The 25696-nt window shown below is 44.6% G+C and overlaps 1 protein-coding gene across 4 annotated transcripts in view; it reads right to left on the bottom strand.

Moving 5' to 3' along the window:
* The window catches only part of LOC138800709 (unconventional myosin-X-like), a 75704-nt gene that overhangs the window by 15746 nt on the left and 34262 nt on the right, over nt 1-25696 (bottom strand). The window contains exons 6-28 of one of the 4 annotated variants that reach the window (XM_069982601.1): nt 25130-25254; nt 22711-22724; nt 22514-22598; nt 19674-19777; nt 19212-19341; nt 18806-18924; nt 18394-18540; nt 17818-17918; nt 17537-17603; nt 17282-17374; nt 16430-16498; nt 16245-16327; nt 16040-16148; nt 15347-15427; nt 14263-14387; nt 13950-14064; nt 7404-7510; nt 3975-4265; nt 3557-3596; nt 2530-3318; nt 2090-2213; nt 691-937; nt 519-614 (exon numbers count right to left, since the gene is read on the bottom strand). In XM_069982601.1, the coding sequence (XP_069838702.1) occupies nt 519-614; nt 691-937; nt 2090-2213; nt 2530-3318; nt 3557-3596; nt 3975-4265; nt 7404-7510; nt 13950-14064; nt 14263-14387; nt 15347-15427; nt 16040-16148; nt 16245-16327; nt 16430-16498; nt 17282-17374; nt 17537-17603; nt 17818-17918; nt 18394-18540; nt 18806-18924; nt 19212-19341; nt 19674-19777; nt 22514-22598; nt 22711-22724; nt 25130-25254 (3261 nt within the window). Of the gene's footprint in view, nt 1-518; nt 615-690; nt 938-2089; nt 2214-2529; nt 3319-3556; nt 3597-3974; nt 4266-7403; nt 7511-13949; nt 14065-14262; nt 14388-15346; nt 15428-16039; nt 16149-16244; nt 16328-16429; nt 16499-17281; nt 17375-17536; nt 17604-17817; nt 17919-18393; nt 18541-18805; nt 18925-19211; nt 19342-19673; nt 19778-20765; nt 20837-22277; nt 22331-22513; nt 22599-22710; nt 22725-23143; nt 23221-25129; nt 25255-25696 lie in introns of those variants that run through there. The other 3 variants (XM_069982602.1, XM_069982603.1, XM_069982604.1) reach the window with 3 other exon arrangements.

The following is a 25696-nucleotide window of genomic DNA, read 5'->3' as shown; positions in this document are numbered from 1 at the left end:
TGTAAATTACTTCTATTAAAAAAATCTCAAGTCTTCCAGTACTTATCAGCTGCTGTGTGTCCTGCAGGAATTGGTGTATTCTTTCCAGTCTGAACAGGAGAGGTTTTCTATGGGGATTTGCTGCTGCTCTGGACAGTTCCTGACATGGACAGAGGTGGCAGCAAAGAGCACTGTGTCAGGCTGAAAAGAATACACCACTTCCTGCAACACATACAGCAGCTGATAAGTACTGGAAGACAGGAGATTTTTTTTTTTTTTTTAAATAGAAGTTAAATCACAAATCTCTGGCACCAGTAGATTTGAAAGAAATATTTAATGGGAACTACGCCTTTAAAGTAGCAGTCAGCTTTTTCTTCAACCTAGTACTGGATACATTGTAGCAAACTCTCAGCTGTAAGATACATAAGGCCAGGTTCGTATATATGTTCGGAGATCTGGAGCTGTGTCCAATAGGAAGGTGAGTTGGTTCTGTATTATAGTACATACTATATAGGAATATACCATAATGTAGCTCTTACCTGGCATCTTCGGGGGTCTCCGCCACGATATGATACGTCCGCTCCTCAGTTACGACATCCAGAGCGTTCTCCTTCTCGTGAATATCAATGATGGCTCTGAATGACAAGCACATGAGAGTCACACATATGTAACATGTAAGGTGTGTATACCTCCAGCCCTGCTGGGACTCACTTGGCTGTGCGGACATCGATGGTCCCTCTTAGACGTTCCTCGCTATCGTTCTCAAAGTACATGAGCTTGGACTCTCTCAGCACAAACCAGCGGCGTTTCCAGTTGCGCCGGGACAACGTGGACATCCCGCCACCCTTCTTATACAGCCAGCCTGACTTCAGAGCCTCCTGCTTAGTCCGGAACCACATGAAGGTTTCGTCTTTGAGGACACACCACCGACGTCTCCACATGTTCATAAGGCCACCAGCTGGAAAGACACAGAGAAGAAAGAGTGTTTTCCTCTACAGAGAACCCAACACTTCAATGTGAATTATGTAATGCTTCATTTCTCCTGTGGGGGAGCTATAGGAAAACTTTACACTTGCTAATGGGTTCTTCTACAGATTACAGTACATGCACAACATCAGAAGAGGAACAGAGGAGCAGGACCTGCCAGCATCCTGCACACTGAGGAGAGTAATGAAGGACCTGATCACATTATTAATGCCAATCTAATGCATAGGTCAGAAAGAGGGACATGTAAGGGGCAAAGAGGGACAGAGGGACTTGGCCCAAAAGTAGGGACTCTCCCTACAAAAGAGGAAGACCTGAAAGGTATGGTGTATGTGAAGCAGTGAGTGTATGTATGTATGTATGTATGTATGTATGTATGTATGTGTGTGGGTATATATGTATATGGCAGTGTATGTATGTATGTATGTATGTATCTTTGTGTGTGTATATATATATATATATATATATATATATGTATGTATATATATATATATATATATATATATATATCAGTGTATGTGTTTGTTCGGCAGTTGGTAACCACCATAGGCTGAGCCATCACTTGTGTGCAGGGGAGCTAGGAGAATGAAGGAATGCCAGGGTACTTGGCCCATGGACTCTCAGTGGGGAGGAGAAAACTGCTGCCAGACTCCTCTGGTGGTGGCTTATCTCCCTGAGAACAACGGTGTTGGTTAAAGGATTGGGCACGTTGGACTTCTGCATTGTGGATTGTGGAAGAATCAGAGGGCTCACATACACGCAAGTTCAGCCAACATATCTAATGTGTAAAGATGAGCAAACTTGCCGAAAGTTTTGGTTCGCACAAACCCGAATGATCAGCATTTGAATCAGACTGCCTGGAGAAGATGGATGCCACCCGAGGACTGTATCTGTGTTTTTCAGGCAGTCCTTGAGCGGCATCTACCTTCTCCATACAGCAGGATTCAAATGCTGATCGTTTGGGCCAACTCAAACTGTCTACAAGTTTGGTTCTCTCTACTAACGCATATGGCCACCAGTAGGGTTCCCAGCTATAGGACAACCTGGAATCAAATCCATGGGAGCCTTCTAATATAAAGGTGATGACTTTAAATCAGGGGGTAGTCAGGTAGATCAGTTCCGTTACCTTTCATATACAGGTAACTGTGAAAATAAGGTGGGCCCCCTCCATTAAAGAGAGTGACACGTGAGGTCATGAGTTCTTCATCGGTGTCAATATGGCTGTCCGCTTCTTCATCACTGTCCAAAAACTACAACAAAAAAGTTAAGTAAGCGTCAAGAGCTTTTTATAACCGTTCTGTAAAATCAGCACAAACACTTCCTGCAGAGCTGAAGCAAAACACTACAGATCCTGAGTACGGTAACAATAAAAACCTTTTCTGCGGCCACTAAAACAGATGAGCTCAGAAAAGTCAATATAGCAAGTCTGTGCGAGTGATCAACGGGAACCGTACACATACCAGCCCACGAGGTGTCACCAAATGTACAAGCTCCTGCCAACAATAACAAGAGCAGACAATGACAATCTGTCAATGGAGAACGTTCGTCTCGGCCTGGACAACTCACCGAATCCAGACTCCCACACTGTGACCCATAGCTGCCAGGTTTGGAGATACGAGGGATCTCTTCATCAGTTAAGTGACCATCACTTGAAGTCCTAGCATCGGTAGAACCCGGGGGACCTTCATCAAACTCTTCATGGTCATAGTCCGACTCCACGTCAGGGGGGTAGCTGTAGATGGGTTCTTGGGCCTCCTCGCTGTTACTCTGGACATCTGATAGACACTGATAAATGCTCTCAGATTTATCAGAGAGGGCGCTATATACATCTTGAGTAGATGGAGGCCCTAGAGGAGACACCTGGGAATCGGTGGAATTGCCTGGAATTTGGGTGTAGGTTCCATTCTCAGAAAAGCTCTCGCTAGTCTTAAAGACATCATCGTCATCTAACAACAGCATTGGAGGTGGAGGTGGTAACATCTCATCATCTGCGTGAAATCCTTCATCTACCTCCTCTTCGGCCAAAGGTGCCAACAAGCTGCCTTCCACATTCAAGGTTCCTTCAACTCCATTCTCTAAGCTGTTGGCACTCTCATCCAAGTTTCCAAAGTCCAACAGCTCCAAGAATTCTTGGGCCACCCGAGAGGCTTCCTTCTCCAGCTTATGGATCTGCTCCTCCCGCTGTCGCGTCAACTCATTACGGGTATCCATGCAGGTGATGGACGCTCCATCTATCTTCTGTTGCTGATGCAACTTCTCGATCTCTTTTTCTAGTCTCAAGATCTCGTCCATCTGTCGCTTTTCCTCTTCTTGTAGAAGCAGGTTTTCCAGATTCCGAGCTTTTTCCTGCTCTTCCTATGATAGAATGTCACAAAGTTAATACCATAGATGTTCTTAGCAAATATGTAGTGCAAGGATCGAAAAATATGATATGCTGGGGACCTGTAGGCTTTCACCACCCAATAAGTCCATCTTTAGAGATAGAAAACGAGACTTGGTGGTAGATGTCCATCTCTGTAGGTAATTGACCAAGTTAGGATGGCTCACCACCTTCTAGGGAACCCAACATTAAGAGTATATTGGTTGGACTCACCTGAGCAGCTCTGAGCTCAGCCTCCAGCCTCTCTTGCTCCCTAAAAGAAAAAGACAAAAGAGCTTTGTCACATTTTATAAGCCAACTCAAGACTAGAGATCCTTGAAAAACTTGAGCCTTTTATGAATTTATGGTTCATTAGTATGTAATAGTATGATGAGCAAACTTGCCAAAAGTTCGAGTTGGATGCACCACAATGACTGCCTAGAGAATAAGGATACAGCTTATCCAGGCAGCTTTCACGGATTTGAATGGTCATTGTTCCGTTTTGTGCTGCAAGTTTGCTTATCTCTATGTCACCATTGCTTCCCATCCCTTCCAGAAACGTCAATATCGGCCAATAGTATGTCTATACAAGGATTGGTGCTCCAACCAATCCACAAAAGTAAGGAGTTCCAAGACTTGGTTGACCTATTACCTTCTCTCTTCTTCTTCTCGTCTTTTCCGCTCTTCCTCCATCTTTCTTTGCTCTTCCAGTTCTTGTCTCTGTCTTTCCTCCTCTTCTTTCCGTTTTCTCTCTTCCTCCTCTCGCCGTCTCCTCTCCTCCTCCAGCATTTGCTGATACAGGCGTCTCGCGGTCCTCCCTCGCCAGTGCTTCTGAAGCTGCAGAGCAGAGTGCCGGAGCCTTAGGTACACCGACTTCCAGAAATGAGCTCGATAATTCTTCTGAATTGTGATGATGCTGAGACGCACGTGCTTATAATGCTTCCTGCAAGAAGAGAGAGAGGAAGTTACTGACTGGATGAATTCCATCAAGGACACGGTCAATATGTATGTCAGATTTCCTGCTATTCTATGTTCTCAGCCTCCTTGACCTACAGAATGGTTACACAGTATTTAGGCAGAAAGCTCAGGATACTCAACCAGGTAGGGTAACAGGTTTGAAAAAATGTCCTACCTCTTTGTCCATAGGGGGCAGTATTATAGTAGTTATATTCTTGTATATAGGGGCAGTATTATAGTAGTTATATTCTTGTATATAGGGGCAGTATTATAGTAGTTATATTCCTGTATATAGGGGCAGTATTATAGTAGTTATATTCTTGTATATAGGAGCAATATTATAGTAGTTATATTCCTGTATATAGGAGCAGTATTATAGTAGTTATATTCTTGTATATAGGAGCAGTATTATAGTAGTTATATTCTTGTATATAGGGGCAGTATTATAGTAGTTATATTCTTGTATATAGGAGCAGTATTATAGTAGTATATTCTTGTATATAGGAGCAGTATTATAGTAGTTATATCCTTGTATATAGGAGCAGTATTATAGTAGTTATATTCTTGTATATAGGGGGCAGTATTATAGTAGTTATATTCTTGTATATAGGAGCAGTATTATAGTAGTTATATTTCTGTATATAGGAGCAGTATTATAGTAGTTATATTCCTGTATATAGGAGCAGTATTATAGTAGTTATATTTCTGTATATAGGAGCAGTATTATAGTAGTTATATTCCTGTATATAGGAGCAGTATTATAGTAGTTATATCCCTGTATATAGGAGCAGTATTATAGTAGTTATATTCTTGTATATAGGAGCAGTATTATAGTAGTTATATCCCTGTATATAGGGGCAGTATTATAGTAGTTATATTCTTGTATATAGGAGCAGTATTATAGTAGTTATATTCCTGTATATAGGAGCAGTATTATAGTAGTTATATTTCTGTATATAGGAGCAGTATTATAGTAGTTATATTCTTGTATATAGGAGCAGTATTATAGTAGTTATATTCTTGTATATAGGGGGCAGTATTATAGTAGTTATATTCTTGTATATAGGAGCAGTATTATAGTAGTTATATCCCTGTATATAGGAGCAGTATTATAGTAGGTATATTCCTGTATATAGAGAGCAGTACTATAGTAGTTAGTTATATTAGTTAGTTATATATGGGGCAGTATTATAGTAGTTATATCCCTGTATATAGGGGGCAGTATTATAGTAGTTATATTCTTGTATATAGGAGCAGTATTATAGTAGTGATATTCTTGTATATAGGGGGCAGTATTATAGTAGTGATATTTGTATAGATATCCAGGGACAATATCAATAACCTATAGGCTTTTTTCTCTCCTATTTTTATTACTATATATTACCATGTATAGAGGTGAAGGAAAGCAGGAACGTGCATCTTATATATGACTCATCTAGTTTCCCTTCATCCCCCCTGCACAGATTTGTTACAGCAGCTAGCCATGCACCATCCTGAATTCTATTTCCAAAACAAAAACACTACCTTGTCCTACATCCTGCCCGATGACCCCAAGTAACAGCGGGACTAAAAATAGGATGGCAGATTGACATTATCTACCTCCCTGACAAGGAGCAGCCACCATTTCTTAATCTGGTAGAATCCTGGATGCTCCACTCAACACTGTGACTTTCCCAACATGTTATAAATATAAATGTATGTGCAAGTATTTTGGGATGGGATGAACTGATCGTAAGTTTATCAATAGTGTTATAGAAAGCCTATTATAGAGTCTACAAAATGGTGCAAAGTGTTATATTCTTGTATATAGGAGCAGTATTATAGTAGTTATATTCCTGTATATAGGGGGCAGTATTATAGTAGTTATATTCTTGTATATAGGAGCAGTATTATAGTAGTTATGTTCAGGAAAAGAAACACGTAGTAGCACTCACCCGTACTTCAGCTTAGCGACTTTATTGCATCCACAAGTTGCGGAGAGGGGAAGGGTTCAGGTGTGTTCGCGTCCTGGGACGGCCGTTTCGGGGATACGCCCCCTTTGTCACCTGGTCGACAAAGGGGGCGTATCCCCGAAACGGCCGTCCCAGGACGCGAACACACCTGAACCCTTCCCCTCCCCGCAACTTGTGGATGCAATAAAGTCGCTAAGCTGAAGTACGGGTGAGTGCTACTACGTGTTTCTTTTCCTGAACTTTGGTATATCTTGCCTCTGTAGTCTGCACCCTCACCCAGCAGCTGTATCCACATTCATTGTCTGGCTCAAGACCGTTCCAAAGACCCATTCCACAGTGTATATCTGGAGCGGTGCAGGTCTCTACATCTCACCACCTATTATAGTAGTTATATTCTTGTATATAGGAGCAGTATTATAGTAGTTATATTCTTGTATATAGGAGGCAGTATTATAGTAGTTATATTCTTGTATATAGGAGGCAGTATTATAGTAGAAATATTCTTGTATATAGGGGCAGTATTATAGTAGTTATATCCTTGTATATAGGAGCAGTATTATAGGAGTTATATTCCTGTATATAGGAGCAGTATTATAGTAGTTATATTCTTGTATAAAGGAGCAGTATTATGGTAGTTATATTCTTGTATATAGGAGCAGTATTATGGTAGTTATATTCTTGTATATAGGAGCAGTATTATAGTAGTTATATTCTTGTATATAGCAGCAGTATTATAGTAGTTATATTCTTGTATATAGGAGCAGTATTATAGTAGTTATATCCCTGTATATAGGAGCAGTATTATAGTAGTTATATTCTTGTATATAGGAGCAGTATTATAGTAGTTATATCCCTGTATATAGGAGCAGTATTATAGTATATTCTTGTATATAGAACAGTATTATAGTAGTTATATTCCTGTATATAGGAGCAGTATTATAGTAGTTATATTCTTGTACATATTATGTGCATATTATATTTGGCACAACTAGACATATTTCACTTTTCCATTACATCGTCATACAGTGGAGCAGAGTAAGTTTCCTCCTATTATATTCAGATATAGATCAATCCACCTAACTACACATGCCTACGAGTGGGGCCATGACTGGTAAACAATACTATGCATGCACTATTATATTCAAGGTCAAATATAAGAGTTATTAGTTTACCTGGCAATGTAGCCCTGGATATAAGCTCGGATGACCAATGCTGCTCTCTTCAACTCCTGATCCCGATGCTTCTCCAGCCGTTGCTCCAGAGCCTCTTTGAGGAACACCTGTGGGTGAGTAAAAACACCCTTTAAGTGAGGTGATGGGAGCCATATGACAGGTGGGACCCGCAGCAGTGTGCTCTATGTGACTCCGTCCTAGGATTTTCCTCTTACCCTCTAGCACCAAGGGAAGCCTGGAGCTATCGGGAGGGGTGGAGTAGAGGAGGAGTAGGGGGTGATCTACAGATATGAATCAGTGAACTGGAGCTGGTCACTACTTACACAGCAGAAGGGCATGCACCAGTTTATACAGGATGGAATAGCAGCGCACATGGAGTTTGCTCAGTTTATCTGATGGAATTTGTCCTATGTAGCAGAGCAGAGTTTGTCAGATGCTGTAACGCAGAGTTTATGGTTTGTCAGAAGGGGTAGCAAATGTGGCAGGGGGCAGAGTTTGGGGGTTTTAAGGAGGAGCATCGGGGTTCGGGGGTTGTCAGGAGGAGCAGCAGGGTTTGGGGGTTGTCAGGAGGAGCAGCAGGGTTTGGGAATTGTAAGGAGGAGCAGCAGGGTTTGGGAATTGTAAGGAGGAGCAGCAGAGTTTGGGGTCTGTCAGGAGGAGCAGCAGAGTTTGGGGTCTGTCAGGGGAGCAGCAGAGTTTGGGGTCTGTCAGGAGGAGGAGCAGTTTCTCAGATGCCGCCATACATTGTTTCTTCTGTGCTTTTAGCTGCAGACAGAAGTTAATATTTTCATTTTTCCCCCTCTTTGTGGCTTTCATGTTAGGCCACCTGAAACTCTGTGAGCTACAATAGTACAGTAAGGCTTACAGTCAGTCCTATGTAAAACCACAAATACACTATACATAACATCAAATGACAAATAAGGTTGAGATACCGGTCAGTGACTGAGCTGAAACAGATTCATGGCATGATGCACAAATAATGTGCTACGTAACAAACCCAGCTCTGCTACATCTCCATAGGACACACAGGATGGGAGGGACACTGGGACATAGGAATGCACACAGGATGGGGAAAAGACACACAGGATACAGAGATGGGTTTGCAGGAAGATCCACAGAGACATACTGTATACTACACAATGAACATAGACACATAGATTTATATAGAAGAAGCAGCAGATACAAGATAAAGCCCCAAAGGAGACACCAAGAGTGGAGGATGAGTTCAGTAAACAGAGGCGATAATCTGCAGACATACACACCGAGGGTAGAGTCGCTGTAGATGGCACTGCCCAGCATTACCCTCCAAGGAGCACTTTGTTCTCTATACTGTACAAGTCATTGCAGCTGTTTTATTTGGTTAAAAAAAAATATGACAAAGAACCTGCCCCCCTCCTCGCGCTCCCAGCTTCCTTCCAGAAGTTGTTCCTTCCGTTCACAAACAATCGACGGGAGAAAAAGCACATGGAGCAGAGTCAATGAGTTGGCTGGAAGTAGGTGCAAGTATGTATGCCATAGAGCAAGGAGGCGGGGGCCGAGAGGTGCAAACACAACAAGAACAAGGGGGGCACCTACAGACGTATGCCATAGATCAAGGAGGCGGGGGCCGAGAGGTGCAAACACAACAAGAACAAGGGGGGCACCTACAGACGTATGCCATAGAGCAAGGAGGAGGGGGCCGAGGGGTGCAAACACAACAAGAACAAGGGGGGCACCTACAGACGTATGCCATAGAGCAAGGAGGAGGGGGCCGAGGGGTGCAAACACAACAAGAACAAGGGGGGCACCTACAGACGTATGCCATAGAGCAAGGAGGAGGGGGCCGAGGGGTGCAAACACAACAAGAACAAGGGGGGCACCTACAGACGTATGCCATAGATCAAGGAGGCGGGGGCCGAGGGGTGCAAACACAACAAGAACAAGGGGGGCACCTACAGACGTATGCCATAGATCAAGGAGGAGGGGGCCGAGGGGTGCAAACACAACAAGAACAAGGGGGGCACCTACAGACGTATGCCATAGAGCAAGGAGGAGGGGGCCGAGGGGTGCAAACACAACAAGAACAAGGGGGGCACCTACAGACGTATGCCATAGAGCAAGGAGGAGGGGGCCGAGGGGTGCAAACACAACAAGAACAAGGGGGGCACCTACAGACGTATGCCATAGAGCAAGGAGGAGGGGGTCGAGCGGTGCAAACATAACAAGAACAAGGGGGGCACCTACAGACGTATGCCATAGAGCAAGGAGGAGGCCGAGGGGTGCAAACACAACAAGAACAAGGGGGGCACCTACAGACGTATGCCATAGAGCAAGGAGGAGGGGGCCGAGCGGCGCAAACACAACAAGAACAAGGGGGGCACCTACAGACGTATGCCATAAAGCAAGGAGGAGGGGGCCGAGCGGTGCAAACACAACAAGAACAAGGGGGGCACCTACAGACGTATGCCATAGAGCAAGGAGGAGGGGGCCGAGGGGTGCAAACACAACAAGAACAAGGGGGGCACCTACAGACGTATGCCATAGAGCAAGGAGGAGGGGGCCGAGCGGCGCAAACACAACAAGAACAAGGGGGGCACCTACAGACGTATGCCATAGATCAAGGAGGCGGGGGCCGAGCGGTGCAAACACAACAAGAACAAGGGGGGCACCTACAGACGTATGCCATAGATCAAGGAGGCGGGGGCCGAGCGGTGCAAACACAACAAGAACAAGGGGGGCACCTACAGACGTATGCCATAGAGCAAGGAGGAGGGGGCCGAGGGGTGCAAACACAACAAGAACAAGGGGGGCACCTACAGTCTCACTAGTGGTGGTGCTACAGGAGGATTCAACACTTACTAAAGGTCCCAGCAGAGAGAACACCTGCTGGTGGTAGACCCCTCTGAATAAAAAGAGATTATAGATAGCATAGAACTCCTTTAATTTGCTACATGTGGCTGAGAGGATGACTGTAGTGTCAGTAAAATACCCTGCCCCCGTGGTCACCATGTTATATCAGAAAATAACAAAATCTAAACTTACAGGGGTGTACGCCAGTCTTAAATTAAGCCTTGCCCTTGCACCCCTCTTAGTAAAGCCGGAAGGACCTGCGCAGAAATCGGCAGATTCTCCGAAGAAGATCTCTGCCTTTATTCAGGCCATGAATAGTGTCAAGGCGGCGGAGCTTATCATTCTCAGGGCCATAGCAGCGCTAGCCACATATAGATGTAGGGCTGGAGCAACTGTGCTGTTCCTGACATGGCCATTGGTGGCAGCACAGGAACCATGTGACCCCTTACTGCTGCCAATCAATGGAAAATAAAATTACATTTAATAAAAAGTTACAAAAATGTTTTATATATTAAATAGTTATATAGTAAAGAAATGTAAAAAAAAATTAAGTAAATTCAGGCCTTGAATGATTCATTAATGTTTTTTTCCTCTTTGGCTTTCCATGGCTTACCACTTACAAGATGTCTGCTTGCTGTTTTTTAATGAGAACGTTCTTACGGACACGCCGGACCCAGTTGACATAGCGGAGGGTCCAGGTGATATAGCAGAGATTCAATATATATAGTCTACAGCATGGGTCTCTGCGGCCCTCCAGCTGTTGCAAAACTACAACTCCCATCATGCCTGGACGGCTAAAGCTTTGGATTTGGCTGTCCAGGCATGATGGGAAATGTAGTTTTGCTCTAGCTGGAAAGTCACATTTTGGAGAACATTGCTGTTGGGTGATACAATGAATTGTAGTTGCAATGTTCTCACTAAATGATAAAGCTTAAAGGGGAACTATCAGCAAGTTAGATGGCTCTAACCTGCTGATCTCTCCTTATAGTGCACTGGATGCTGAGGATGACAGTAAGTTTATCACCTTCTTCCTCGGCGCAGTTTCTGTGCAGTTTGTTGGTAAATACATAGGCGGTTTGGTGCACTGGGGGTAAGACTACCTCCTTAAGTGTACTGATCCACCCCAACAGGCCTGAGTGGGCCGGCAGGGGACAGGCTGGATTGGTGCACTGGGGGCGTTAGTCCCGCCCACACCAAACCACCTTATCAGCCCATGGATTTAAAGGGGTACTCCCCCAAGAGCTAAAAAAATGAAATGCTCCCAAACCTAGCTGGCCTTACTCACCAAGTCCCTCTGAGTATTTTGAGCCATCTCCCATCTTTCTAGCTGCTGCCGTTCCTGAGTTACAAGTTTTTCTAAAAGCCAATCTATATCCAAGATCGGAAACTACATTTCCCATCATGCAATGCTTCTGCCTGATGATGGTGAAGTAGGAGAGCTGAGACAATGAAGGAGATGATGACAGTGTAGCAGAGCTAAGATGGCGGTGTCGGTGTTGCAAAGCTAAATTGGAAGTGACGTTGTAGCAGAGCTGAGTTGGGGACGACAATGTAGTAGAGCTGAGTTGGGGGGGACGGTGTAGCAGAGCTGAGTTGGGGGGACGGTGTAGCAGAGCTGAGTTGGGGGGGACGGTGTAGCAGAGATGAGTTGGGGGGGGGGGGCGGTGTAGCAGAGCTGAGTTGGGGGGGGACGGTGTAGCAGAGCCGAGTTGGGGGGGGCAGTGTAGCAGAGCTGAGTTGGGGGGGGCGGTGTAGCAGAGCTGAGTTGGGGGGGGGGGACGATGTAGCAGAGCTGGGGGGGGGACGGTGTAGCAGAGCTGAGTTGGGAAGGACGGTGTAGCAGAGCTGAGTTGGGGGGGGACGGTGTAGCAGAGCTGAGTTGGGGGGGACGGTGTAGCAGAGCTGAGTTGGGAAGGACGGTGTAGCAGAGCTGAGTTGGGGGGGATGGTGTAGGAGAGCTGAGTTGGGGGGGACGGTGTAGCAGAGCTGAGTTGGGGGGGACGGTGTAGCAGAGCTGAGTTGGGGGAAGGTGTAGCCGAGTTGAGTTGGGGGTGACGGTGTAGCAGAGCCGCGGACGATTGGGGGGGGCGGAGCTTGGCGCGGGCGATCGCGGGGGGTGGAGCCTGCCGCGGGCGATCGCGGGGGGGCGAGCTTGCCGCAGGGGGGGGGTGCCGCGGGTGAGTGAGGGATGCCACGGGTGATGGGGGGGGGGCGGTTGGTTGTGGGCCAGGTGGCTGTGTGCTGCGGGTGAGTGCTGCCGGGAGGCTCTGGGCTGGCGGTGACCGGGCGGCTGCTGTTAGAGAGGGATGCAGTCACAGCTGCGCTGATCACCGTCTCCCTCTGTAACAGCAGCCACCCCATGAGTGTTCTCAGTAACTTCACTGTGCTGGGACTGAGGACACGTGATGCCGTCTCGGAGGGTGGGGGCCAGGAGCAGGGAGCGTGTCGGAGTGGACTGAGGTCTGATGATTCTATGTAATCTGTGGAGGTGAATGCAGCTGGTTAACAGCAAAACTGTGCAGAATCCATAATAACTTTACATTGGAAAGATGGAAAGCTACGGGTGGGCAGCGTATTAATGCAAAAATAATTTTGGGGGGAATACCCCTTTAACTACAAGCTGCACGGAAACAGCGCCGAGGATGAAGGCAAGAAACTTACCTTCATCCTCAGTGTCCCCTGCGCTATAGGGACATAACAGCAGGTTAGATTTGTCTAGTTTTGCATTAACTGACATGAACTGGGGATATGTAGCAGAGCCGACCAGGCTACAGTTAGATAGACTAAGGGTTAAGATTAATATTAACTGCAATAACACTTCTGGGCTGTTAAGAGAACACGTTCCATTGAAAGCTCAAATATGAAAACACAAAAGGCGCAGCCTGTGACCCTTAGCAGAACAAAGAGGCTTTCTGTGCGGCGGGCCCGAGGCTATGAGCGCCACAATAACCCAGTGTAACTCTTCAGGCATGGCAGGCATCCACCAGCTCCCGACTTGTGCCACCCAACTAGGGCAAGCTCCATGTGACTCTCCGACGGCCCTTTCTTTAAAACGTCTCCATGTGATGTCACCTCGTCCTTGACCCACACGATCCCCCTGTACCTCCCTCGCCCACTGCCTCATACCACAGGGCGGAGTCACTGCTGTCGCAGGGCAAACAAATCAGTCATGGCGGCTCATCGCTTATAACAAAGCATCTGTCTCTTTAACGCAGAAACAATACTCGCTTCATAGCGCGCTGAATATTAAGTGTGACATTTCATCAGAAGAGAATCTAACACTAAAAAAATGATCATTCCAAATCACAAAACCATTAAGAGAATAGAGAATTTGTTGTTGTAGGACTACAAGTACCAGCACTGTCACTGGTGATGGTAGTTTACAGGAGGGGTTCAAACTCAGGCCCTCCAGCTGTTGCAAAACTACAATTCCCATCATGCCTGGACAGCCAAAGCTAGATCATAAATGTCTTAGTGCAAAAGGTATGGGTTACGTCCACAAGAGTACTATAACTCCCATCATGCCCTGACAACATCATTGGAGTGTTAGCTTTGTATCAGCTGGAGAGCTGCAGATTGAAGAAAATGGCTTTAAATGATACGGCCGACCTGCAGTCACCATTAGGGGGAGCTCTGTGCACACAGATTTATACAGGTCTCAAGTTCCCCCTGGTGGTCAGCAGTGGTATAGCATCTAATAATTCCCGGTTTTCATACCTTAGTTTTCCCCAGCTGCCATTCTTTCTTGGAATCATCAAAGGTCTGCAGGAAAGCTGCACACTTTCCTCGAACATCTTCAGTACTGGTAATATTCTTCAGAAGCATCTTATACCTGGAAGCAGAAAAGTAACGTAATGTTACTCTAGCTGCAGTATTTCTTTACAGTGTGTACCAGAAAAGTTCTCTAACATATGTGGTGTTTCAGTTCCACACCATAACTCTGCTGACTGTCAGTGACTGGAAACACTCTTGCCAGTGTTGGCTGATACTCACAGCAATGACACACTGCAATGTATGGTCCGGCACTCACCTACTCACGAAGTCTGCGTACTGCCTCCGGACAGGGTAACCGGCTCTCCTGATCTTCACCGTTTCCAGCATCCCCGAGTATCGCAGCTGATTGAGCACTATGTCTGGGCTGAACTTGTCTGGTAGCTAGAATACATGAATCATGGTGAAGCAGTGATTACAGGGGCCTCCAGTTACATGATGGAATGTTCTGAAAGGTTCTACGGCTTTTAACCCTGCCCACGAGGGCTTACATAGAGCGAGAGAGGACCCTGCCCGCGAGGGCTTACATAGAGCGAGAGAGGACCCTGCCCGCGAGGGCTTACATAGAGCGAGAGAGGACCCTGCCCGCGAGGGCTTACATAGAGCGAGAGAGGACCCTGCCCGCGAGGGCTTACATAGAGCGAGAGAGGACCCTGCCCACGAGGGCTTACACAGAGAGAGAGAGGACCCTGCCCGCGAGGGCTTATAGAGAGAGAGAGGACCCTGCCCGCGAGGGCTTATATAGGGAGAGAGGACCCTGCCCGCGATGGATTACATAGAGAGAGGACCCTGCCGCAAGGGCTTACATAGAGAGAGATGACCCTGCCCGCGAGGGCTTACATAGAGAGAGAGAAGACCCTGCCCGCGAGGGCTTACATAGAGAGAGAGGACCCTGCCCGCGAGGGCTTACATAGAGAGAGAGGACCCTGCCCGCGAGGGCTTACATAGGAAGAGAGGACCCTGCCCGCGAGGGCTTACATAGGAAGAGAGGACCCTGCCCGGGAGGGATTACATGGGGAGAGAGGACCCTGCCCGGGAGGGATTACGTGGGGAGAGAGGACCCTGCCCGCTAGGGCTTACATAGAGAGAGAGGACCCTGCCCGCAAGGGATTACATAGAGAGAGAGGACCCTGCCAGCGAGGGATTACATAGAGAGAGAGGACCCTGCCAGCGAGGGATTATATTTCACAGCTAAGAATGATTAATGAGCCTCACAAACTGTGCAGATATTGATGGGATAATAATGCAGGTTATGCAAATCAAATAGAGAAATTCAATTACTAGTAACATGGATGTAGAAGTCGGAGGGTATGAGATGGTCACTGACACATGACTGCACTCACCTTCTCTGTATTGGGTTTTATGCAGCGGATGAAGAAGGGGTTGGAGGTATTGAGCATTGCCATGAGGGAGTGGAGGGATTCCTAGTAGGAAAGAAGAGAACAACATCACTAACACATTGGCCAAATAATCTATAAAATATATAAAGCACGCATGCGCGCAAAATGGCAGTCATGTCAATGTTGTCTTTGTGAAGTAAGTTGGCAAAACACGGGAATAGCCAGATATAGGAAGGAAACCCATTGCTGAGGAGGGCCTCCCAATGGGGAGATCACCAAACCACCCTGATATGTAGCTCCTTAAATCGCACTTAATTACGAGTATTGGAACACAAATTGGGAGGCATCAGGTTCTTGTTTTTTTGCATATGGTTATATGATAATCTTCTGTATACCTCTAGCCACCACTAGAGGGAGCTTACTGAATACTGTTTATACACTCGATAATAAGCCCAGCATGCAGTGAGCTTTTCCCAGTGGTGGCTAAAGACAGACAGAATGGTATCACTTAAAGGGGTTATCCAGCGCTACAAAAAGTGGCCATGTTTTTGTAGCGCTGGATAAGCCCTTTAACATCATGTCTGTATATTTGGAGCTTAGTGTCAGGAACGTGGGCTCTGACCACTATAACAATATATATTATACATTTCAGTAGGTGAGGGCCCATAGGAAGTAAACGATGATCATGGCACTTACCCTGAACTGAGAACTGACTGTCGGCTTCTTCTTCTGTGTCCCCATCTTCAGCGTTTCCTCCCCACATCTGCTGGAGACTTTTTCAAACAGGTCGTAGATAAAGTCCAACCTAAGTAAAAAGGATATAAGTGTATGAGGAGGTGTATATATTCTGTGTCATATGCGGCTCAGATCCCCCCATCTGTAGATCTAGCACTGTTCTTACCTGCTGTCTCGCAGCATGTTCAGAATATCATCCCGGAAAGTGTCCCTGTTCTTCTCCAGGAATCCCTTCACATCGTACATGACCTAAAGGGCCGACATGGACAGATAATCAGACATGGCGGTAGAGGAGTGGTACACCTTCTTGTATATAAAATCACTTTATGATCAGGATCATGGGACACTTACCTCGCCTGCATAGTGCTTGATGCCAAACTGATTCTCGGTTACCCTCGGCTTCACATAATGCAGGTTATTCTGGGAGACAAACAGGAGATTATATATTATAAAGTTGAACAACACAACAAGTAGCGGATGGCACGGCCACAACAATCATTCACTCTGAACCATTAAACCTCGCAATTAGCTTCAGCCAGAGTCCACGGATCGGACGTGCTCAGTCCATCAAAACATTACTGAAATCCCATTGAGATACACACAGCAACAACACTCCCCAGCATCCTTCTTATAGATGCTTTTATTAGGCTACACAGCAGGGTATGAACAAGGGTTAAACAAAGCAAGCGACAGCAGTTTCACGTCACAGTGCTTTTTCCAGCTCTCCAGTCGGAAGAAGCAATCTGAGGTGAAACGGCCATCGCTTGCTTTAACGCTTGTTCATGGTCTGTTGTTTTGCCTAATATAAGCATCTATAAGAAGGATGCTGGGGAGTGTTGTTACTGTGTCTACCCTATGGGATATATTATATAGCAGCTTACTCGACAGGAGTCAGTTTTCTGGGGATGGTTCTGAGAACTTGGCCACAGAAGAGGCATTTAAAGAGGAGTGTGAGGATGCTAATGGGTAGAGACTGGGATAGTCAAGACTTCGGGATCGGATTCAGTATCTAGATATTATAGTAAACCTGTAATTACTTTCAAGCTATCTGAACCACAAGTCAACAGGGTGGTCTCCATCTGGCCCACCAGTCTGTGAACTTCTTTTGGCATACATAAGGTTAGTACAGAATAAGAATACTAAGAACACAAGATTGGAACAATGGCACAAATCTGTATCAGTGGAAGAGTAAAGAGCACTTACAGCATGCTGGTTATGGAGCTTCTCCAGCAGGGTGAAGTCTGTCCCTTTAGGAAAACGACTCTCCTCATTGATCAAAGCCAACAAGCCGAGTTTCTATAGATGTGATGGGGGAGAGAATAAGAATGAATTACAGATGGCGGGAGAGGTAAGGACAACCTCCAGTTTGCTAGTCACATGACAGATACATCGGTATATAATCTGTCTAGATATGTTAGATAGAGAAGTAAAACTTTGTATACATGGTGCAGCTCTTACCTTCTCCACTAGATCCAAGCATTCTGCATTGTCCATCCAGTCTATAGCCTCCCACTGTATTCCTTCCCTGCAACACAAGCAGTACTATCATTCTACAGTACTATCCATTACTTACTTTACCAATCCCTGTTTGCGTTCAGGGAATAGAAACATTTGTTCACCTGAGGTTCATTTCATCCCACTTATACACGACTGAGGGTTTGTTACAGTGTACAAGTATAAACAATTAATTCATTAATTCCCCCCCCCATCATCTACCGTCTTCGTATACAGCCTCTTACCTGTTATATTCCAGCTGTTCCAGGGAGAAGATGTGTTTGTTGAAATACTCCTGCAGCTTCTCATTGGCGTAGTTAATATTAAACTGCTCAAACCGGTTTATCTGGAAAACAGAAGAACAACATGGAGTTAGAATTTGGAGTAATATGGTTCAGGTCCTGCCTGACCCTGCGTGGTGAGGAATGATGGAGAAACAGTCTAGGACCTTCTGCTGCTGCTACCATCTTAATAGTGCCCGGTCCCCACTTTCCATGGAGTCCTCAGACATTGCTAACCTGCAGGAAATGTCCGCCCAACCAATCACTACCGCGGCATCAGAGGAAGCGATGAGCAGGAGGGAAGAGAACGCATCATCATACTCTGACCCCTATTACTTATTTTACCACCCACAGGGGCAGCCTATGGCCGCATCCATGTTTTCCAGGACTTCTTGGGGCTGCGTCCAACTTCTTCACCCCCGAGAATACATTTTGCTGGGTCTGAGTTCTGCTCATCTCTAAGATACTCCATTGCTTATGTAGATTTTAATTGCTGGTCCATAGAGTTATCCTTGAAAGCTGGCCCGACCTGGAAATTACCTGGAAGTTTTCGAATCCAAAAATATCCAGAATCCCGATAGACTTGAAGTTTTCTTTTCCCTTAACACGAGCGTTTATTTTGCCCAGAAGCCACGAGAAACACTGAGCATAGAGCGCCATGGCCAAGGAGTCTCGGGAGTCTGTAGCCTGGAGGAGACGGCAGAGATGGGATGATAAGTGAATATATATTAAAGGGGGACTACAACATTCATTCTAAAGGAGACCATAAGATCTGTCAGCCGAACGATCATCAGGCCCATAGTTATTCCTCCTGGGAATAAGCTGCTGCCAGACACCTGATCTGCCTTAAGAACAAAGATTGAAAAGGTGCAAAAATTCAACATGTCCCATCCCACTTTTCTTATCCTATTATCTTATCACATTGTTTACTAAGAGGGCACCAGCATCTCACCTGCTCCACTGTGAGGGGAGAACTGATCTCTTCCCCCCGCAGAATCATCGATCTCTGAGTAAGAACCTCTGAAAGCTGAAAGGAATCCAGTCCCAGCAGGTCGGCCACGTCGCTCAAAACTGAGGGGGAAAACATGAAAACAGCTTAATATCCTACTTAGAAGAACACTAAACCTACAGGCTAAGATTTATCAAAGTGCCTAAACTGCCCAAAGCAGCCAATCACAGCTCAGCTTTCAGTTCTGGAAAAATGAAACCTGAGCTACGACTGGTTTCTGCAGGCAGCACAACTTTGCTCTATTCTTTTTAATGGAACTGAGCTGCAATACTGCGCCCAAACTAAGGACAAGGGTGGTGCTGTTTCTGGAATAAAGCAATTCATCTATGTCCATTATAAAGCCCGTCACCTGCTTTGGTTGTGATCTGAGCGCCCCCTGCAGTCATGAACTCCAGGTTCCCCATTTGCAGCGTGCCAGAAAGCAGTTTCCATACTTCATGGATTTCTTCATCGCTGAAATCCATCACTTGCAGCGCTGTCTGTGACCAGAAATTAACAATTATTGCAGAGACTGACAAAGTGACAGAGACCTGTTAAATGTAATGATACTTCCAGCTAAATTACAGTATAAATCCAAATCTCTATGCTCCCCCATTCCCTGGAAAAGCGATAGCAGATTCAGAGAACTTGGAAAGCGGAACCATCTTTTCTATAGGAAAACAGATAGCCCGTCATTGCTTGAGATTCTGATTTGGTGGCTCATACTGTAGTTTCGCTCATCTCTACATGAAATTATCAAATAAATTGATCAATTAAAGTGGCAAAACACCATTTTATTTGATCATGAATCTGCAGCCTGAGAGTGACTCACCAGTACTTTGTTATACATCTCTTTATCATTGAGTCCCTCAGCCGTCACACACCCAGAGGAGTTGAGATACTGATAGGAGTGCGGATCCGAGAGGGAGAGCGCTTCTGTAGAAGAGGAAAATCATTAAAGAGAAGATACTGAAAGGGGAGTTCTACCAAGAATCTGATTTTCTGCAAATCCCTGTATACCGGAATGTTCTGCACATTATATAGTTCGTGATTTATTCCTCAAAACTTTCAAATCCTGTTTGTTGTCAGCGCATAAAAGAATCTGAAAACCTTTACAGACGTAACAATAATTATTTTCTTGATTCAGTTTGTACAGAAAAACTCCAAAACAAACTGACAACTCACCAGCAGAGGGCGCCTCAAGTAAGGAAATAAACTGGGAGAACGGTTTAATCAATAGATAATGATTGAATTACATAGATGATTTAATACTCTTGAGGACAAATTAAATGATCAACTCAAGGCCCTGTTCCACGGAACTTTTTCAAACGATTATCGTTCATAAAATCGTTCAAACAACCGCTCGTTAGCGATATTCGTTCAGTGGAATAGCTGTAAAAGAGTTAACGACAACAGCGAAATCGTCGTTGAGTCGTTCACTATTTTTTTTCAACATGTCGAAAAAAAATCCTTGGTCTTTCAACAATAATTTGCGAATCTTTTCGTTGAATAAAAAAAATCTTTCAGTCGTTCTTGAAACGTCTACCTACATTTCCCCACGTTTTAAACGACCATGTAACGATGTAACAACCGCAAAAAAATCGTTACACTACAGATATCGTTCACGTTCTCACACGTATTATGTGTTATTGTTCGCTTTAAAAAAATCGTTAAGTGTTCGTTAACGAGCGGTCGTTGGAGTGAGTCTATGAACGATAATCTTTCCGTGAAATAGGGCTATTAGATACCACCTCCACGTACTCTCAACATACCTGGATGAGAACTTAGCACTTCACGTCAGGACCACCATACATGTGAGTCTAGATGAATATCAAAGGGAATCTGTCTCTAGGCTTATACGGCCTTACATGAGGGCAGCATAAACTAGTGAGAGAAATGCTGAACAGATGGGTGTATTACTTACAGCATTGTGTTCTGCCGTTCTCCTAATATGCAGGAGAATAGGATTCTTGATGCAGACCTCCCCCCTTCTTGCGGCTACTGTTTGACATAACTGCCTATACACAACATGGATAGATAACTGCCAATCAGCAGCTGGTGGGTGGAGCTTTCTGCTTCTCATGAATATCAAGGACTACTGAGCTCATGCACTACTTATTGTCCATGTTATACAGGAGGAGATCTCTGGATCAGCTGCACAGAACAATGTAAGTGATACATCATTCTGTTCAGCTTCTCTGTCACTAGCTACCCTGAGATAGGACACCATACACCTACTGAGTCTCTTTATGTAAAAACAATAAACTTGCTACTGTCTAATTGCACATCTACATTTCAGAACATCTAACACAGGAACAGAATTAAAACTTATTCTGAAGAAGTAGTTTTTATATGTAAAGGGACAGTGATGGGGACCAGGTTGGTGCCTTGACATACATATTTATTGAGGTTTTTCTTTCATTTAAAAGGGGAACTATCAGCAGGTTAGACAAATCTAACCTACTGATATAGCACAAGAAACACCGAGGAGGAAGGTGCTGTATGTCTCTTACCTTCCTCCTCTGCGCTGTTCCGGTGTGGTTAGCCTTGTGCTCCGTGGTGCGGTGAGTCCATTAGGAGCACTGAGAGGGGGGGGGGGGGGGGGGGGGGGGGGGGGGGGGCGTTATCATTAGATGGGGGAGGGGGAGGGAGGATCGGCATTATTAGGGCAGGCAGTGCTTTTATTGCCCCCCCCAGGTGCTCCTAAGGGCACCTTTACACAGAGAGATTTATCTGACAGATTTGTGAAGCCAAAGCCAGCAATGGATTTGATAAGAGAAATCTCAGTCTTTCCATTATGACCTTTTCTCCGTCTATAGTCTGTTCCTGGCTTTGGCTTCAAAGATCGAACAGATAAAAATCTCTATGTAAAGGCCCCCTAAGGCCTAATTCACACGTCCGCTGTTCTGTCCGCAATTGCGGACAAAACATTAGTTTTATGTTATTAAATGGCCCCGTTCACACGTCCGTACCTGTATACGGGCCATGATCCGTCCAGCAAAAAATCTGGACATGTAATGCGGACTAGTTTTTGCGACACGGATCACTAGGGTGAATGAAGTGTCATGTAGTGCTCCATGAAGCGCGGAGCACTACGGATACACATTCGCAGTGCGGGCCGCGGGTCGCAGACTGCACTACGGGTGTGTGTGAATGTGGACTAACAGTCTCACCAGACCGTGAAGCATGCGGCTGGATTCATCTAACCTGCTGATAGTCACCCTATAATGACATTTTTAATCAACAGTTTATTAAAATATTTTATCAATGATCTGTTCATCTGAAGAGAAGAGGAAGCCCCGATAAGCTACGTTATTAAAGCCATTAATCAATCTGACTGGGGCGTAATATGACACAATATGTGCTTGTGCCTCAGCCTATTGGTATTCCACAGGCGAGGAAGAATACGGACTGTCTAATGACCGGCGGGTCTGACCTGGAGCTGAATTGGGTAATAGACACATAGAGGGAGATTTATCAAACATGGTGTAAAGTGAGACTGGCTCAGTTGCCCCTAGTAACCAATCAGATTCCACCTTTCATTTTCCAAAGAGTCTGTGAGGAATATAACCTGGACTCTGATTGGTTGCTAGGGGCAACTGTCACTTTACACCATGTTTGATAAATCTCCCCCTTATATTATATATCAGTATAAGGATACTAGGACCGTACCTCTTTCCTCCTTACTGGCCCCAGCAAGTAAAGCATAAAATATGTGATAGTTCCTCTCTCCGGGACTCTGCCGCGTCACTCGGGTCTATGGGTGGAAAGAAGGATAGAACCGGCAGGATAAGAAGGGTTCATGGTTTTATCTGTAAGAATTAGTCAGAAGATTGCGCCCTCTATGGCAGATAGTGGGATAAACTTACCTTCTCCAGTAAATCTGGGAAAACAGCAGTTAAGGAAAGTAACAGAAACCAGTATTAGATCAATATCTCATTATTTACATGCCAGTTCTATAAATGTAATTCCTGCAGCAGACTCTAGGGGGCAGTCATCCACTTTCTTCTGCTTCAGTACATCCCTTTATGTATGAAATTAAATTATCTATGGCCTCATATACACACCATCATGGGGGGAGATTTATCTAACATGGTGTAAAGTGAAACTGGCTCAGTTGCCCCCGGCAACCAATCAGATTCCATCTTTCATTCCTCACAGGCTCTTTGAAAAATAAAAGGAGGAATCTGATTGGTTGCTAGGGGCAACGGAGCCAGTTTCACTTTACACCATGGTTGATAAATCCTCCCCCATAAGCCTACATAAGGTATACATCAGTGGGAATCCCAGGCATATACTCACACAGGAGGAAACAATGTGCCATGGGCATTCAAGTTCCATAGAATTATTGGTCGCAAAAGAATTAAAGGGGTTGTTTACAAAAATTTTTTATTGCTATTGAAAAAATCTCCAGTCTTCCAGTTCTTATCATCTGCTGTATGTCCTGTAGGAAGTGGAGTACTCTTTTCAGTCTGACACAGTGCTCTCTGCTGCCACCTCTGTCCATGTCAGGAACTGTCCAGAACAGGAGAGGTTTTCTATCAGGATTTGCTGCTGCTGTGGACAGCTCCTGACATGGACAGAGGTGGCAGCAGACAGCACTGTGATACACCACTTCCTGCAGGACATACAGCAGCTGATAAGTACTGGAAGACTGTAGATTTTTTAATAGAAGTAAATTACAAATTTCTGGCACCAGTTGATGTAACTGAAAAAAAAATGTGAACTACCCCTTTATCTAATCAATAATATTTACCTAAGAATAAATTCTCTAACTCTCTAGTTCACAGTGATGTCATATGTGACCACTGTATAATATACAGCATTGCTATGGTATAGAGCTTTGGCTGTCCAGGCATGATGGGAGTTGTAGTTTTGCAACAGCTGGAGAGCTGAAGGTTCCCCATCCCTGGGATAGAGAACAACCACCCTACTACTACTGGTGTATATATAGCCATAACATCATAGACAACATGCTGTGAGGAGAAGAGCGGCATATCGGGGAAGGAGACAAGACTGCTCAATGAATGTATATGCAGAAAGTATGTTACTACACAAGTCCTACAAGTCTAACTATATTAGCCGAGATGGGAGTTCCCCTTTAACACCACCTGACCTTTCAATAGGAGAAAGGACCCCAATGCGAAACAGGTTGTGGAACTTTCATCCAGACGAGACATTACTCCTTTTTAGATTCATGGCGTGCTCCCTCACCTACTCTCTGACCACTATTATATATAGCAGAGAATTATTCATAATGCAAGCTGACGCTTCCTGTTATCCCGCTATATACCTGCTCAGGACAGTCTACACCACATACAGATTCCTCTACCGCTGTCACATTTCCTTATAACAGAGATTCCTCTTCTCTGCCCAAACCAGTTTCCTTTTTCAGATCAAACACGGAACATACACTCCTTATATATACTACTTGTATACTCCTTGTATATACTACTACACATACAGGGCACTTACAATGGTTTTACAGTACTATAGTATAGTAGTTATATTCTTGCATATAGGGAGCAGTATTATAGTAGTTATATTCTTGTATATAGGAGCAGTATTATAGTAGGTATATTCTTGTATATAGGGAGCAGTATTATAGTAGTTATATTCCTGTATATATGAACAGTATTATAGTAGTTATATCCCTGTATATAGGAGCAGTATTATAGTAGTTATATTCCTGTATATAGGAGCAGTATTATAGTAGTTATATTCCTGTATATAGGAGCAGTATTATAGTAATTATATTCTTGTATATAGGGAGCAGTATTATAGTAGTTATATTCTTATATATAGGAGCAGTATTATAGTAGTTATATTCCTGTATATAGGGGGGCAGTATTATAGTAGTTATAGTCTTTTATATAGGAGCAGTATTATAGTAGTTATAGTCTTTTATATAGGAGCAGTATTATATAGTTTTGTTTTCACACAAGGATGTTTATTGTATCACTGCTGGTTATATCAGCTGTTGTGATATATTCTGACTATACGCTGTAGATTCTGGTATTGCTGCTTCTGCTTCTACAGTTATTTTTAGTAATCATCTGATTCCGCTTCTGTGTAGACTTCTCATGTATTTAGCTTGGGTGATGATCTGATCGTCTGTATTTCTATGTTCATTTAGAAAGTGAGAATTGAATTTCTGCTTTCCCTGTCAGTGACACAAACATGGGTGGTTCCCCTGTGGAGAAGAAATGGAGTAATTAGGTTCTCTGCGTGGCGGTGTACTGTGCCCATGACATGAACCTGTCACTTTCTGCCTTGTCAGAAGGATACAGTCCACCACGCGGCCCCCCTGGATGTGGCCCTGCTGGGAGAAGTGCAGCTGGATGAATTTTCCAAAGCGACTGGAGTTGTTATTGTAAACAGTCTTGGCGTTTCCAAAGGCTTCGAGGATCGGGCTGGAGAATAAGACATAACTCAGGGGGTAAATACAGCAAATATATATATATATATATATATATATATATATATATATATATATACACACACATACACACGGGTCATATCAACCCTATACATAAACAATGTACAGCCAGGGAGCTATGAAATGACAGGGGATGATCCTACGATGAATGTTTATACATCTCATGTCACAACAAGCAGAATAATTGATATTTCCTTCCGTTGACCTATCAAGGGTTAAAAGCCTATGAAATACACAAGTGAATCCTTTATAATCCATGCTACTGTATGAGCAGACCGAAACAGTGAGACACGCCTCTTTTATGGCAGCATTTGCATAAACCCCACCCACTTCTGGCCTAATTTATACGATAGACCTGAAAAAGTGCAGCAATTGGCATCTATGGTATAGGTGGTCAAATATTATTTAATATATAA

The sequence above is a fragment of the Dendropsophus ebraccatus genome, chromosome 9 (assembly GCF_027789765.1).
Source record: "Dendropsophus ebraccatus isolate aDenEbr1 chromosome 9, aDenEbr1.pat, whole genome shotgun sequence".
NCBI classification, from domain to species: domain Eukaryota; kingdom Metazoa; phylum Chordata; class Amphibia; order Anura; family Hylidae; genus Dendropsophus; species Dendropsophus ebraccatus.
This window is presented reverse-complemented; position numbering and strand designations above follow the sequence as displayed.